We start from the raw sequence: 16294 nt of genomic DNA, 5'->3' as shown, positions 1-16294 counted from the left end.
ATTCCATTATTAAAAAAGAGTTTAATTTCATTACATGTGCATTGGAGTGGGTTATATTATATATGTGTGTGTGTGTGTGTGTGTGTCCTCTCCAGGGTTTGACCTTGACCGCCGCGAGCCACGTGGTGTTTGCCGAGCTGTACTGGAACCCCGGGCACATCAAGCAGGCTGAAGATCGAGCCCACCGCATCGGGCAGACGTCGTCGGTCAACGTGCACTACCTCATCGCCAAGGGGACCTTTGACACCGTCATGTGGTCCATGCTAAACAGGAAGGTAGTGTGGGGAAAATACGTGCACACTTACAGTATATAATCTACTAAGACATAGCTCAAGACATCAACACTTTTTCTTTGCGTGCATGCATGATTAAAGTTAGATGCATCAGTGGAAAACATTTGCATGTGATAACAGGCTTCAGGGATTTACTTTAATATCCACAGATGTCAGGATTTGTAATTAAAAGCGGAGTAGTCCAATTATATTCTCTCTTCTGTTTATGATGCTTCTTATTGCAGATATAAAAACACACGAAATAAAAGGCCAAAACTGCCGTGTCGAAGTGGATGTCCTTTGTGTTTCAGGAAACGGTCACCGGCAGCACCCTGAACGGCAGGAAGGAGTACCTGAAGGCCGACGAGGGCGACAAGGACAAGTGGGAGTTCCTCAACTTCGCCGACGCGTGGACGCCGAGTGAGAGGGCGCTGGAGGGAAGCTCGGGACACGTCAAAGAGGAGATGTTCTTCACTCACGTAAGATACTATAACCCATAAAACAGCAAAAAATCGACATAAATATGTTGCATATCTCTCACATAAGCCATGACTAAATATGCATGTTCAATATCTGAAGACGTTTTGCGTCCAAAAAGCAGAAAGTTCCAATTTTTTTGCCTGCACTTAAAGAGAAAAGAACACTCATAACAAAGCACCCTCTCGCTCTACTGATGTCCTTTAAGTGGAGTTTAATAGAGACCTTCAAAGTGGAAGGAGCCAGATGGAGAATAATTGTGTAGACTACACTTAAAAATATTACAATTTTAATAACTCGGAAATATATGTATGTTGGAGATTTTCTTGTCTGAGCTTTTAATGTTTCGTTTAATGGATGGAGTTGTATTCAGTAAACAAGACGGAGCATAAGAGCTCATTAAATTATGAGAATAATGAATGTGCCTGATGTTTGTGAGACTTTCTAAAGCACTTATATGATTCTAAAGTCAAGCATCAGTATGCAGAAGACTCTTCATCTTTAACTAATTTTATAAAAACAGTAACTGAATAATAAAGTAAATCAAGTCAGTAATTTTACTTTTACTTAAAGGAGCAGTCCGCCCCTTGAAAAAGCCGCTGTCAGTCAAAGCTGGTGTTCTCTGTAATCGATAGATAGATTTGAAATTGGCGCCATAGCTGTGGAGAAAGTTGTACAAACAGCTCCTGGTTTCGCCCATTCTACAGTCGTACAACACCCAGCATGCATTGCGGCCCTCCCTCTGAAAGGAACGGCCCAGCGAGAGACGCTGGAGTGAAATACTACCGTTTTCGCTGCAGGCAATGGCTCCTGCCAATTTTGAACGAGGCATGACATCAGAGGCCGGCGTCCTAGATTGAGAAAGTGTAGTTTAGCGAGCTCCCTGGCCTCCGCCACATGACACGTTTTACGTAGCCTGGCGGAGGTTTTCCAGGATCCATTGGAGAAGCGGATACTGCCCTCCAAAGGCATTTTTTCCTACCATAATGGCATTAGCTCCACATAATAGCATGACAGGACTGAGGTTGAAAATCGGCCGAACTGGCCCTTTAAGTCGCCTATTTTTTAAATGAAGTAAAGTAATTCCCTACATTTATACATCCATCTGTTACTTAGTAAAATAAAATAAGATAAGATAAGATAGTACTTTATTGATCCACAAAGACAAGTAGCAAGAAGGCAAGTACAAATAGGATAGTAGAAATAGGAATAGATAAAAATAAAATACCAATAAAAATATTTATCTGTGGATATTGCGAGGTAGAAAGAAAAACTAATTTGGACCAGACGCCAATCAAATGCATCGCATCAAAAACAGGCCAATCAGATCAAAGCGTCAAGCATCGCATTAAAGTGAGAGTGCAAAGCGAAGAAGGAGAGCTGCTGCAACCACCCGGGCCCGACGCTTAACGCGAATAAACCATGAATGGAACGGTTCAGAGTTTGGAGGAAACACCACCTTTGACACAGACTGAAGGAAGTTTTTTGTTTAACCAGAAACAGCCGCTAGATCGCTCTCTTCAAGCCACCAGACTATCAGCGGCAGACCATCAGCCACTCCCGTGTTCTGCGAGGTAAAATGACTGTTTTTGTCAGTGGAGTCTGGTGGCTATGAAGAGAGCTGCTGTCTCTGGTTAAACAACGGATCTTTCTCTTTGACAAAAGCTGCGTCTCTCGTCATTTTGACACCAAAACATGTTAATATAGAAAATATTTAAATAATATATAAATAATTTTATTGCATTTGCATAGGATGCATGTGTAAGGTAACCATGGCAACATTGGTTTATTATAAAAATCAACAGGGTGGGAAACTAATAAACTTTTACTTTGAGAACTTTTTAAGTGAGGTACTTTTTACTTTTACCTGGGTCCAATTTCAGTGAACAGCGCTTCTACTTGCGTAGAATATTTCAGAACTCTTTACCCTCTGGTCAAACATCATTTTAAGCCGGAATAAAAACATGCTGCGAGTTTTGTCGACTTTTTAAAATGTACAGCTCATGATGAATGTCAACAGAGCAGACACATAGGGAGAAAGAGACGGAAAGAGGCGGGGCAGGACAGGCCGCTGTGTGCAGGTACAGCAGAGGTGCAGGTGTGTGGGGACAAAGACCTCATGAGGAGCAAGATAAGCAGATTAAAGTCGTTTAGCAATCTATTAAAAGTTCTGATTATGATGACATGTAACAAAAGGGGGGGTTTGTTGTGTTGTGGACGCTCTTTACTCTACAGATCGATTGAAATCTTTAACTCAAGCTGTATTTTGTTGTGGCAAAAACTAACTCCAGCTTGCATCTTTGTCTTAGTTTGAAAAGGAGAAGCAGCACGACATTCGCGCCTTCTTCTCCCCGAGCGCCAGCAAGGAGAAGAAGAGGAAGAGAACAGAAGATGAAGAAACATCTCCCGCCGTCTCCTCGGAGACGACAGGAAGTGGGGCAAACTCTGAAAAAAGAGAGGAGAAGAAAAGCTTCACCCAAACCCCAGAGACGCCCGACCAGGACTTCTCCCCGCAGGTGAAAAGGCTCCGGACGCCACAGCCGAGCCCGAGCCCCAGGTCCCGATTTAGGGGGAAGAGGAGGTCGATGGCAGGGGGGATCGGATCCAGCAGCCCAAGCGGGGTCTCCATTATGGCGCCACGGAAGCTGTTGGAGCCGGACCTCCCCACTGGGACGTGGAACTGTGGGGCCTGCACGTACTCCAACAGCAGCCTGTTGCCGTATTGCGAGATGTGCGAGTTTCCGCGCTCTTCTCCTGGTGTCAAGACAGGTAGGATTAAGACACAAGCTAAAACATATCATATGATCTATCCACCTGTGCTGTGCGTGTGTCTACCATGACTTTTTCAAACTCTATTTCACTGAAGACAAACTGGATTCCATTAAGAAAAAGACAATAATTCCATCATCTGTTGCTTGAAATGAAGCACCTGAAGCTGAAATCCATTCATTGCTTTATTTTCCTTCCCGTCAATATCAATCGGAGCAGTCTGTTGACATAATACTTTTGAACAGCATTACAGATTTCACCAGATGGAGATGCGTGATAGCGAAAGATGGAGGCAGGCTTGCCAGAGTCGGAAATAGCTCGGAAGAATATTGTCTGTCTCGCTCTCTCTCTCTCTATTTCTCTCTCCCCGCAGATGACAAGGACACAGTATAATTCTCACCTGTCAAGCTGAGAGAGAGAGGGAGAGCGAAACAGGCGCCTACTATTGCTGCAAACGTCTCGCACAAAGTTGTGGAAAAAGTTGAGCCGGCTCTAGCTGATATCTCTGACAGCCTATGATTGTATCTCGCAAAAAGAGAGGGGAGGGAAGTCGTCATGACCTGGCAGGCTGCAGGTCCATGCTCTTTAAATGTCTGAGATGCACCAGATTGGCTCACAGATGACTTTACAAAAATATCCTGAAATTTGATGCAGTTTTAGCAGCGATATTAAGGCAGTATTTATTTTAGTGCGTCTTTTAATGCAGGATTTCATGGCTGCACTCGAGTTAAAATCAGACAGACCTATATATCTTCACACTTGTATCACATCTTATCAATTTTGGCACATCCTCCCACTGCAAATCAACTAAAAGTAGGACACAAACAGGTGGCAAAGATGAATCACTGAACAAAAAGTCATGTCAGACTAAGATACAGTATAAAGAAAGCATTTCATTGTTATTTCTTATTACAATGAAATCCTTTGTTTGAGACTCTTTGTTTGCTCTATAAATACAGACTTCTTGTCACACACATAATGAAATCACGTCATTACATCTCCACAAAGCAACTGCTTCTTTAAAGTTTAAAAGGAGAAGTTTTTGAGGTCAAAACTTCAGAAAAGGCTTATTAAATAACAACAATTCACTCCTGTCAGAACAGTAACGCATCAAGATAACTCATAAAGAAGAATCCTCAGGTGAACATAACCTCTGGCCCCTTTGTTGCCAACCAGCCAAGAGCGTAAATAGACCTTTACCCCCACTGTCCGACAAATAAAGGCTAAATGTTTCATGTTAAAACGAAAGAACAGACATTTGTTAAAAAGCATCTAACAAGAAAAGGAATTTTGTTTGCACTTTGTTACAGTCAGAAAGAGAAGTTAGAGGAATACCACTCTCATTTATATACACTGAAGATGGAGCTGGAGCTGCATTAGCATAGCTTAGCTTAGCATAAAGACTGGAAGCAATTGGTAACAGCTAGCACGGCTAACTCTGCAGTTTTAAAACTAACCCACCAATTACTGTAAAATTCTTATTGTTTTGTTTGATCTGTGCACAAATAAATGTGGAAAAAAATGCTAATGTATGCAAATGTTAGCATGGTTGCTGGTCACCTAAAATAGGTGACATGTAACTCCCCATAAACACATTACTAATATTTTATAAGTCAAACTTTTCCCCTGCTTCCAGTTTTTATGCTAAGCTAAGTCTTTATGCTAAGCTAAGCTAATAATTTCCTGGTTGAAGTTTCATATTTTGCCAACAGACACAAGCATGGTATCAATCTGCTCATCTAACTCTCAGCAAGACTTAAAGGGGGGGTATTATGCTAATTTCAAGCTTCATATTTCACTCTGTGATACCTGTGGGATAGCTTAGCATAATTTACAGTTAAAAAAACATTTTTCTTACACTGGTGCTCTGTGCAGGCACTCACACAGCCTGAAGCTAAGCTCTGTCCCTTTAAGAAACCCCGCCCCTACAAGCCCACTTCCTTCTGATTGGCCAGCTCTCCGAAGCCTGCTGAGGCTGCACTTTGTGACGTCACAAAGCGCAGCGTGTAGAAAAAACTGTGTGAAACCTGGCGTTCACAGCAGCATGCAGACTGAGCTGAGAAGCCTGTGGATTACTCCAACATACTTTTCCCTACAGATTTGAAACTTCACCCATGTTTAGTCTTGACATCTTACATTGTAAAATTGTGTCTTAAAATGTGAAACAGCATAATGCCCCCTCTTTAAATACCCCAATATTTTCCAAACTGCAAAACTTTAATGACATTATGTTTTATAACTCCCTACTTTCTATGTCCCTACGGTTAAAGCCAATCTGTAAAGGTTTTGAGTTCAGAAAGTAAATACTCATTAATTATCAACTGTACTATTAATAGATTCGACTTGTCAGAATGCAAAGAAGATGACTGATGACAAAATGACCTCTCGCCATTTCGCTGACAGCTTGGCAAGCTTGAGGAAAACACTGTGAACCATTCTCCTGTTGTATGACTAATTACAGGCTTTTGCAAATCAAACTTGTCCTGAGGGAAGTGCGAAAAGAAAAAAGAATGAGCAATTCAAAATATTTAATGAAATGTATTTATTGTTAGAAAAAGATTATTTTGGAAATGTTCATATATAATAATTTATTGAGCTTTATTTACCTAGTTAGCATGGCCTAAAATGAATTGTACTTCCTAAATATTAGGGTCTGTATAGAATAAAACCACAATTATGCTAATCATCTAGGTAGCTAGCTAGCTAGCTTAACAGATAGATAGACAAAAACAGGCATTCATACAGAATAACTATGTTTCTTCAGGTAAGCTGACAGGTAATACAAAAAGCTATCAATTCCTACTGTTGCCGAATTGGCCATATTCACACGGCAGCCATTTTTCTCTGACATTGCACTCTGACATGCTAATGTCGCACTGCTGTATTCTAGGTTGTGAGTTGTATAAAAGTAGGACATCTGACTAATCATGACTTTTTTACAGCTTCAAAATGTATCAACCACTAAATAAGAACAAATAGTTAAAATCCCTAGGGAAAGAGAGACAGATTTCCAGTTAAAAAAACCATAATAGCTAACCCATTAACTACTGTCAGAAAACAGCTAATAACATTCAAATACTTCATAGCTAGTGTTACTGTTAGCTAGGAAGTGGCTGAATGTCACCTTTGAAAGTGTAACAGGAAAGTTAGCTAAGAAGTAGCATAATGCTAGCATCACCTTTTGAAGTAACATAAAGGGCATAAAAAGACTTAACTGTAAAAACAACATATTTGAAAACACATTAGCTACAATCAGACAAAAGCTAATGTTAGCATGCAAACACTCTCTGCTAACATTAGTTAGGGAATTATATGCCTTCTATTGTACCATACAACCCAATCAAAAGGTAATGTTAGCCACTTCCAAGCTAGCTAGGAAGTAGCTAAATGCTAACATTAGCTGTTGTCTGATGTTGTAGTACATTTTATGTTGTTGTAACTTGAAATAACCAGATATCCCTCTGGGTTTTTACAATGAATTGTCTCTTTAGTTGCTTATCAATCAGGAAATGGTAAACAAATAATTATTTCTTAGATTCCCTATGTTTACACGGTTTACAACATAAAGACACAGCACTGTGATATTAAACATACTGGCTGTGCCGAAGGTTTGTTTGCAGCTCAGTCCATTGGAAGTGATGAGGGTGCACTTAAAACACACACACAGTACCTCAGCTTTTGAGCAGCACAAAAACACACACCCACACACTCACCCACACACACGTTTTTCAACAAAATTCACCCCCCATTTCATGCTGCAGCAGATGCTTGATAACTATTCAGCAATCACACTCTCTTCTTTGTCACAAGCGCCACTCTGCATTCACAGCAGCAGGCTGTGTCAGCTCGCTAGATGGGGAATTTAACAACCTGCTAAATTTGTAAATGACAGACTGTGCTGGAAAATAACAACTGTATTTATGGAGATATCTCTCAACTTGGCACTGCAATCCTTGGCTTGTTGAAATGCAAGAAAAATAATCAGGTGAGACCTTATAGTGTGAGATGAGAGATGCTATCCCTTCAAGAGCAAGAAATTCTCACAATAACCATAAAAAAAGATGTGACACTCTATCACGAGTTTTATCAGAGGAATTAAAGCATGTTGCAGAGAATCTGGAAATACCAATACTCTATGCTAAGACATCAGGACTTCATATTTAAAGTAAAGGAACAGAAGAAGTTTCATAAGCATTTGGCGTTTACCGTCTGTGGATTTAAGCAGCATGGCAAGACAGCAGCTGTAGAGGAAGAACAGTCAGCATGCAGGGGGATATTAGTCTGTTGTACCGTGATGCATTTGCACCAGAATGTACCGGAATGAAATGAACACAATGTGAAGGAAAGTAAAGGTTTTTTTATTATTTAATGGAAAACTTGATGGAATCTGGAGGTGGAAACAGAAATAGCAGGTTAAAAGCTAGCTACCAAATGTCAAATTGATAAATCTGCCCTTTGCTAAACCCCTTTTCCTCTAGCTATTGTTGCTACGTTTTTATAGCTTTCAATCCTTGAACTGCGCATGAAGTGTGGGAAATAACAATGGTTGGGTTCCCACTCAACATTTTAAAAAAACGTTTGTAACAATGGGACTTCAATTTCACACAGAAGTAAATAAAAGCAGCTTCTCATTTCTAAATGACAGCCATCGATTTTGTCAGCTGAAATGACATTGGTTGCTTGCAGATTCATTTAGCTGTAACTACCTAGCGTTAGCTAATGTAGAAGTAGTGTGAGTTATTTTAAGGGTCATTCTCAAGCTGATGTTGTTATGTTGGAAGTCTGACATTGTTCTTTTGTTAAAAGAGTCAGTCTTTAAAGAGTCTGAAATATGTACAGCAATTATATGATAAAAGACTGTCCTACTGCTATATGTCCTAGCATAACTTAGCATTCTTACAAAACATAAGACTTAACTCAATATTTTACCAAAATAACACAATCTTGCTGGAGTTGCTATAGTGCAAACTTTCCAATACCAAATAAAGAGCATGACAGAGCCGCTAACGTTAACTCTGCTTTAGCATATTGGTTCTACTATTGTTAGCTAATGATTTAGCCTTAAAAGTTATGCTAGGTTCTGGCTGTAGGCAATACGCTAGTTTGCTGGTCGTTATAGCTTCTTACTCAGATAAACTAACAGCTTTATCCATTCCTCACACTTTTGACTACAAAAACACAACAAAACCTTACAAACTCTGAGTATCTCAAGTACTGTTATTGCAGACCGAGGCTAAAGCTAAATGTCCTACCTAAAATTAGCATTCTTACAAAACATAGAGGAGCAAGACATTACTCTAATTAACCTTTACCAAGAAACAAAAGCTTTGAAGTTGAGGGCTTAACCTACACTATCTTGCTGGAGTTGCTGGACCTAAAACTTTCCAGTACCAAATAAAGAGCAGGACAGGGCTGCTAACGTTAACTCTGATATAGCATCGTGGTTCTACTGTTGTTAGCTAATGATTTAGCCTTAACAGTTATGGCTGTCGGCAATACGCTAGTGTGCTTCCTCAGATAAACAAACAGCTTTATCCATTCCTCACACTTTTGACTACAAAAACACAACAAAACCTTAAATATCTCAAGGATTACTGTTATTACAGACTGAAGCAAAAGCTAAATGTCCAACCGAAAATTAGCATTCTCACAAAACACAGAGGAGCTAGACATTACTCAGATTAACTTTTACCAACAGAACAAATCATCTTGGTTCCTCTGTTCTTAGCTAATGATTTAGCCTTTAAAGTTATGCTAGGTTCTGGCTGTCAGCTAGTTTGCGGTGCGTGCTAGCTTCTTACATAGCTTATAATGACACAGCAACAACCTCCAAACTATTAAATATGGCTGTCGCCCCATGGACACAACATTTTGAAAGAAATTAGCTTGACAGCCATGCTAGCGTCAGTTGCTAAAGTTTAGCGAATAGAAATCATTAAAACCAACTATTTTTATTTTGGTTGGAAGTTGTTTTATTATGTTCAGTCTAATATGGGTAGCTGTACGCTTCATCTGTCGAGCTGTTAGCCGTCAAATCTCATAGAAAATTATTTCAACAACAGCAGCTTTTATTAATTGGACAAAAATTGAATCACAGCTCTATTAAGGGTTACTGAGAGCTGTTTTTAATCAAACTGTCATGAATTATAACCTTTATAAGACAGGGTTCGGCATCTCTGGAGGGTTAGTCTGAACAGTTTCCTGAAGTTGATTTAGCTCCAGTAAACAACCAGACGTCTTCCTTTCAACCCTTTTCGGCTGGAATCAGTGGTGTTGAGCTCCCGTGTTGGCAGCTTTTTAAGGCCAAGAGCGTGGGCACGGTTCACTTCTTCTGCTCTTTCAGTGGTAGACCAGCAATTTGTCTCTCAGCACCTACTGTGAAAGATGTATACAGGAAGAGGGCAATTTGTTTATATCCTGGCTCTGTAAGCCTCTCAGCTAGCACTCTATTCTTGTCCTTGATTCTTCTTCATTTTTTTAATAGATTTTAAGCATTTAACAACAAAGTGTAGCTGAGACTTTAACTGATTGATATCAGACAGTATTCGAGAACGCAGTGCTTATGTTCGCATGCTATAGCTGTTTGTTCCCTGCAGACTGCAGTGAAAGCTGTTTTGTTATTTTTCATGCGAATCCTCATAAGCTCATGCCGTTGGCTCACGCACATGCTTTTTGAATGTCTGGATTCAAGACTCAATTTTGGAACTTATCAAGCCACTACAGACATAATGGCGCCCTGATTGGGGGGAAAACAAAGTTGACTGGTAAAGTCGAGGCACGGCCCTGTAGGATTTCCCCGTTAACATCTTCCTCGGTGGGGACAGCTTAACACAAATTGAGCCGTCTCTCCGCGGTCTCGCTCGGCTTGTTAGCGAAGGGGGGCAGCGGCGGGGCCACAAGCCCGGAGACTCAGATGACATTTAAGGGAGCCGTATAGAGGCTGGCCTTTTGAAGAAACAAGCCACAGAGAGGCGGGATCACTAATTAGCCCTCTGCGTCCCCCAGTCTCACAACTTACTGTCTTGTTAGATTTCACACCTCAAGTTCAGCAAATAATGTGAAAGGATATGATTTAAATTTAACTCGGAAAGTAGGGAAGGGAAATTGTTGTGCACTTCTCTTGAAGAAGTTCTGTTCTGACTGAAAGTGACATTTACATGTGTCTACTAGCTAAACAAACACAAGTGCTCACACCTTAAATTCATGATTAGCAGTGCCTGAGAACACAACTTAATTAAACATAATGTGGAATCTGGCTGTCGCATAATCCCTGCATCCATTAACATTTTTCCAGCTTAGATTCCTGCTTGACCTTCACAAAATTCCTGCATTAGATATGAGTTAAAAAAAATCACATGCATGGCTAAAGAGTGAAGCTGCAGAAACATGCCTGATAGCTGACTTGCGATTGGTACTCCGCCGTTATCAGCTGTTCGAACACCGCTCACTGCACCCGGCTGGCGCGCGGCACAGATGCAGCAATTGCTGACAATTATTTTGTTTAGGTTTGATTGCACATGATGCAGGCGGGCAATTAGGAAAACAATGTGACACGAACATTATTCATTCCCCCGGCAAATTATATTGGCTGTTTGATCCTAGAGCTGGTGAAGGGGTGCAGGTGTTGTATCTGCAGCTTTGTGCTTCAGTGCCGACGTGCTGTTGAGCAAGGATTGAAAGACTCAAATGTATCCAGCCAGCTACCAGGAATAGATTAGGTAATAATTTTAAAGGAGCATACATTAGAAAATGTTTGATGTTCACTGTAAATGCTCCTTATGAATATGTAAATCTTCCTAAAATGTAGGGATGCACAATATCGGCATGTTATCGGTATCTGCAGATTGTGGCTTGAAAATGACGCATCGGCATCTGCTGATATTTTCTGCCAATAAAACAACCCTTTAATGCTGCCTAAATGCTTGATGATTCCCTAAAAAAGCTTGACGTAATGCTACGACATTAACTCAGCACAAGTGCGTGCACGCATTGCCTGCGCAAAGTTATCTACAGTATACCAATAAGTCACAGAAACTCGAGCCAATGAATAGTAGTTTCACAACTCTAAACTAGCTAACCGTTAGCTCACATTCTCGTAATTTAACCGGACTTAACAACATCAAACACGCCGAAAATAAACTCACAGCCAAAGCCGACGCTAACAGAGCGTAACATAAAACATCAGTGCAAAACTAGCTTACATGTTCATGGACGCACACACGATAAAAAGAGTCCGTCTGCGATCACTGATGTCTCCGTAGTAGGTGCAGTAAACAAGTCCGGGCATGTCTCCCTCACTGCCACGTTTCGGGAGGGATGCTGCATTCAGGTGCGCTCAGAAACGTGACCTTTTGTACAACGCCTCTTCCGGCAAGTGTGAAGAAGAGTGCAAGATGTCTGCTTTATGGCCGCTACAATAAGAGTAGGCATGATGTTAATTCCGCTACAGGGGAGACTTGATGTTCTCTGCAATTAGATGGAAAAAAAGTGTGCCTAATATGTCAAAATCAGCAAAAAGGGTTGGAAAATATCGGCATATAGGATATCCAGTATCGTGCATCCTTACTAAAAAGGGTTGTTTATATGTTCCGATACATCCCTGCTTCTGTCACATCTTCTAAAATTGTCAGCAAAGGACTTATGATAGCTAATAACATCTCTAATGAGCCATATTGAGTTTTACTTTCATGTCAGGAGTCATTTTGTCACTCTGTCACACTCTTCAGATGATGGATATCTCGCCAGGGAATGAAACTCTTCAAAGTCTGATTACACTGTGCAAGTCGGCCAATAAACTAATCTTCCTCTTTCTCTCCCTCCCTCCCTCTCTCTCTCTCTCTACTCTGGCCCAGAGCCACCCAGGCCTCAGCGACCCCCCTCATCCGAGCCGGACCGGGCATGCGTCGTCCTCTCCGGCTCCGACGGCGAGCCAGAGCTCAGCCGGGGAAAAGCCCAGCCTCCGAAGTCGTGCAAAGACAAACAGAGCGAGGAGGAGGAGGAGGAGGAGAGGGAGGAGGAGAGGGAGGAGGATGAGCCTCGGAAAGACAAACAGAAACTAGGGGAAGCAGAGGAGGAGGACAAGCGGCAGCTGAAAGGCAAACAATCAGCGGGAGAGCGAGGCGACAATGGCGCCGGCGCTGGCGGCTGCCTCCCCCCTGACCACACACAGGGTAATCCCACCTGCAATCTTCTCCTTTTCATATCTAGGGAAATTGGCTGCTGCCACATTGTCACCTGCCCATATAATGCTATTTAATATCATCACTTCAAACCAATAAGGGACTATATCTCATTCCATATGTGGCTGGGCGTTATTATTCTTACTATTATTAGCGTCTAGTTGGGGATATTGCCTATTTCGGCGTGCAGAAAGCTACAGGAGATATTGAGTAAAACCTCGCTAATCCCCCGAGTGAAGCTTGTTGAAACGAGATCTGCTTAGCGCGATAAAATACACAAAAATTTGAGGGTTCAATCGCTGTCCAGGAGGACGCTGATGAGCTTCTGATTGGATATTTTTTAATAAAGTGGTCTGAGGTCTAATTACATAAAACGCACAAGCTCCCTCACGACACCAACTCATCCTTGAAACACAACCTGTCCTCTCTGGTTATATGTGTACATGTCTGCAAGTCTCTAAGGGGTGTGAAAAAACAACTTCCCAATTACACAGTGTGTAATATTGCAAATTAAGACCTCTGTGTTAAAGTACTTGTGTCTCAAAGGGATATGCAAAGCAATAAATTGCGCTAATTACAAAGAACTAATTACACCGTGTGCAATATGAAGAGCTCTATAAAAATTGCCAGACTAGCAGAGTCTAAGAAAAGCCCGTGACCTGGGTGTTGCCTCTGAAATTGAGCAGACATTTGGGGGCAGAGTTATTGAGGGATGAAACTGAGCTGGCAGCAATTCAGGGCTGTTTTTAAGGCTTCTTTGTTCTAGTACTTAACATAGGAAGGAACACAAGCCATTTAGGTTTTAACAGGCAAGCTATCAACCCCTATTACCCTTTAACATCCGAAGATCAGTGTGCAACAACTTGGCAGAATCCTTTTTCTTTCCGAGCCGCCCCCACACACACGCGCGCTTTGACATCTATTAGTGGCCAGAGATTTTCAAGTGGTTAATTTCCCATCACTGTTGCTACCTGTGCCCCCCAACGGCGTACAATTCAATCCCACTCCTGCCTCCCCTGCAGGGCCTTCTGCACTTTGTGTCCCCCCCCCCCCTACTCTCAACTGTAAAAATACTCAAAGTGAGCGAAAGGCAAGCTTTCTTTTTAAAATAAACCCCCTATTTAGACTGACTCTTGGGGAGAGATAAAAGCTTCAGTGTCGATCAGAAATGGCAGCACTGAGGAGACGCTGCTGGATGCCAACTGGGCCTCCCACCTCCACTGTGGACATGTGCTTCTCCCTGAAGAGAACTTAAAAATATCTAACTATTTGTCTATCTGCTATCTAATCTATGACTCTATATATCTATCAGGGCATCTATATGTCTGGTAGAGTCGGTCGTCTCTCAATTGGGAGGTTGGGGGTTTGATCCCTGACTGCTACAATCACATGTCGAAGTGTCTTTGAGCAAGACGCTGAACCCCAAATTGCTTGGCATAGCCATCGGGTATGAATGTGCATAGATCTGATTGGAGATTGGCACTTAGGCCTCTTCCATCAGTTTGGAGTGTGTGTGTGAATGGGCAAATGTGACGTGTAAAAGCAGCTTTGAGTGGTCGCAAGACTAGAAAAGCGCCATATAAGTACAGTCCATTTACCACTTACCATCTGTTGTCGATATAGCTAGCTTGCTAGCTGATTGTCTGACTATCTAGTTATCTCTATTTGTTGTCTATTTTTCTAGCTATCTGCCTATCTTTGTCCACTTATGTCTATTTTTTCTGTTTATATAGCTAGCTAGCTGATTGTCTGGCTATTTCACCATCTATTTGTCGTCTATTTTTCTGTTGTCTTTTTAGTTGCCCATCTGTCTATCTTTCTTTTGTCAGTTTTTATCTGTTTATCAAGCAAGCTAGGCACGATTTTCTACCTGTCTGACTTCCTATCTCTCTAACTTTCTGTTTATTATTTTTCTTACTGTGCAGCTAGCTAGCTGATTTTAAAGTCATCTTTCTATTTGTTGTCTTATTTTTAGCGAGCTACTGTATATAAGTTAAAATTAGCTAGCTAGCTATGTAGCTTAAAATGCAGCTACTTGTTGTCTGTGTAACTAACTAGCCATCTATCTTGTCTACCTTGTATGTTCTGTCCATATAGCTTGTTAGCTAGCTGATTGCCTGCCTGTCTTTCTACATATCTCCTTATCTTTCTGTTATCTATTTTTATGCCCATATAGCCAGCATGCTAGCTTATGGTCTACCTGCCTTGCTATGTATTTGTAGGCTATTTATCTGTTGTCAATGTATCTATCTTTCTCTACCTTTTTATTATCAAGTTTTGCTAGCTATCTTTGCAGCTACATGGTTGTTTGTTTGTCTATCCGTCTATCTTTCTTTTGTCTATTTATCTTTTCTGCTTGTTGTCTATTTATCTATCTGTCTGCCTATATGTCGTCTATTTGTCTCTCTATCTGTATTAGCTTGTCTGTTTGTATAGCTGTTGATCTTTCTTGTCTGTCTTTCTGTCTGGGCTGTATGTTTGTGTCCCCCAGCCTGCCTGCCTGTCTGTCCATCTATCTTCCCGTCTGTCCCCTTGGCTGTTAGTCCGTTTGTTAGTTACATGCCGTTGCTGTCTGTCTCCGTCAGCGTGGGTTTAGTATGAAACACCGCGGTTGTCCAATAAAAGTGACCTATGGGGTCAGGAGCGATGCCTAATGATTTTCCTCTACCTGCCCGTGGTTTTAGAAGGCAAACCGCAGAGCTGTCGGACGCCCACACTTCTTGATTGCTCTGAGATTACTTTCCTCACAGCACAGACAGGCAATCACTCCTCCTCTCGCTCTCTTTCTCTCTCTCCTTACTGTCTGTTGCTCCGTCTATCTGCATGGCCCAAACATTTAAACATGGAAACACATTCTTTTGGATGTTAGTTCAAACGTGGCATCTGCATCAGCCGCGCCAAACCTCCTCATACTTAGCGTACACAGTTGGAATTTTTTTTACATCTATATCTTTTGTTTCGATCCTGCAGAAGATGAGATGACTCAGTCCAATTAGGCGTTGTTTTCTTTCTCTCGCAGCAAAATAACAGATAAATCCCTTGGGGTGTTTTGAAGGCACTGTTCATACTGTGTAAGTGACAGTCTAATAAGACGGCTTTGTAAGATGAATTGCCCCCATCGTATAAATGGCCCACTTAATGCAGCTGGCGCGTTCCGCAACTGCAAACAGAAGAAGGGGGGAAAAAACTGCTTACAACAAATATAGGGTGCACATTGCAGAGCTGCTAGGTTTCATTACAGAGGGAGAAGGACAGATAGATGGGATTTTCGTGAAATGCTAGTGTCCTAAAAATGTTTTGGTGCACGCTTTGCAGTGCTGCAAAATGCTTCTGTCTGGTTGTCTCTGTATTTTCAGACACAAGTGGCCCATTCCAGCTGAAGCTGGGATGAGTGTGTACCAGAGCCGGGGAAATTGCACCTATGGGGACAGCAGACATAAAAATGAAAGATACAGACGTTGTACAGGGTAGGTCAAAGAGAGGAATTGACTAATCAGGATGATGTCACCTTGAAACATTTTATATCAGATCGCATCACAAATATTAGACCAATGAGTGGTGGTTGTTGTTGAAGCCGTTAGTTCATAAATAAAGGCT

General features: G+C 41.5%; 1 protein-coding gene across 1 annotated transcript in view; it reads left to right on the top strand.

Annotated features, from left to right (window-relative positions):
• The window catches only part of zranb3 (zinc finger, RAN-binding domain containing 3), a 110866-nt gene that overhangs the window by 49545 nt on the left and 45027 nt on the right, over positions 1-16294 (top strand). Inside the window, exons 11-14 of the mRNA XM_069675317.1 lie at positions 96-275; positions 584-751; positions 3059-3518; positions 12371-12688. Coding sequence (XP_069531418.1) covers positions 96-275; positions 584-751; positions 3059-3518; positions 12371-12688 — 1126 coding nt within the window. The remainder of the gene's footprint in view (positions 1-95; positions 276-583; positions 752-3058; positions 3519-12370; positions 12689-16294) is intronic.

Source organism: Semicossyphus pulcher, unplaced genomic scaffold (genome assembly GCF_022749685.1).
Source record: "Semicossyphus pulcher isolate SPU_LCO1_2020_fin unplaced genomic scaffold, fSemPul1.0.p SCAF_24, whole genome shotgun sequence".
NCBI classification, from domain to species: Eukaryota; Metazoa; Chordata; class Actinopteri; order Labriformes; family Labridae; genus Semicossyphus; species Semicossyphus pulcher.
The sequence above is the reverse complement of the archived record's forward strand: the minus strand, read 5'-3'. Positions and strand labels throughout refer to the sequence as shown.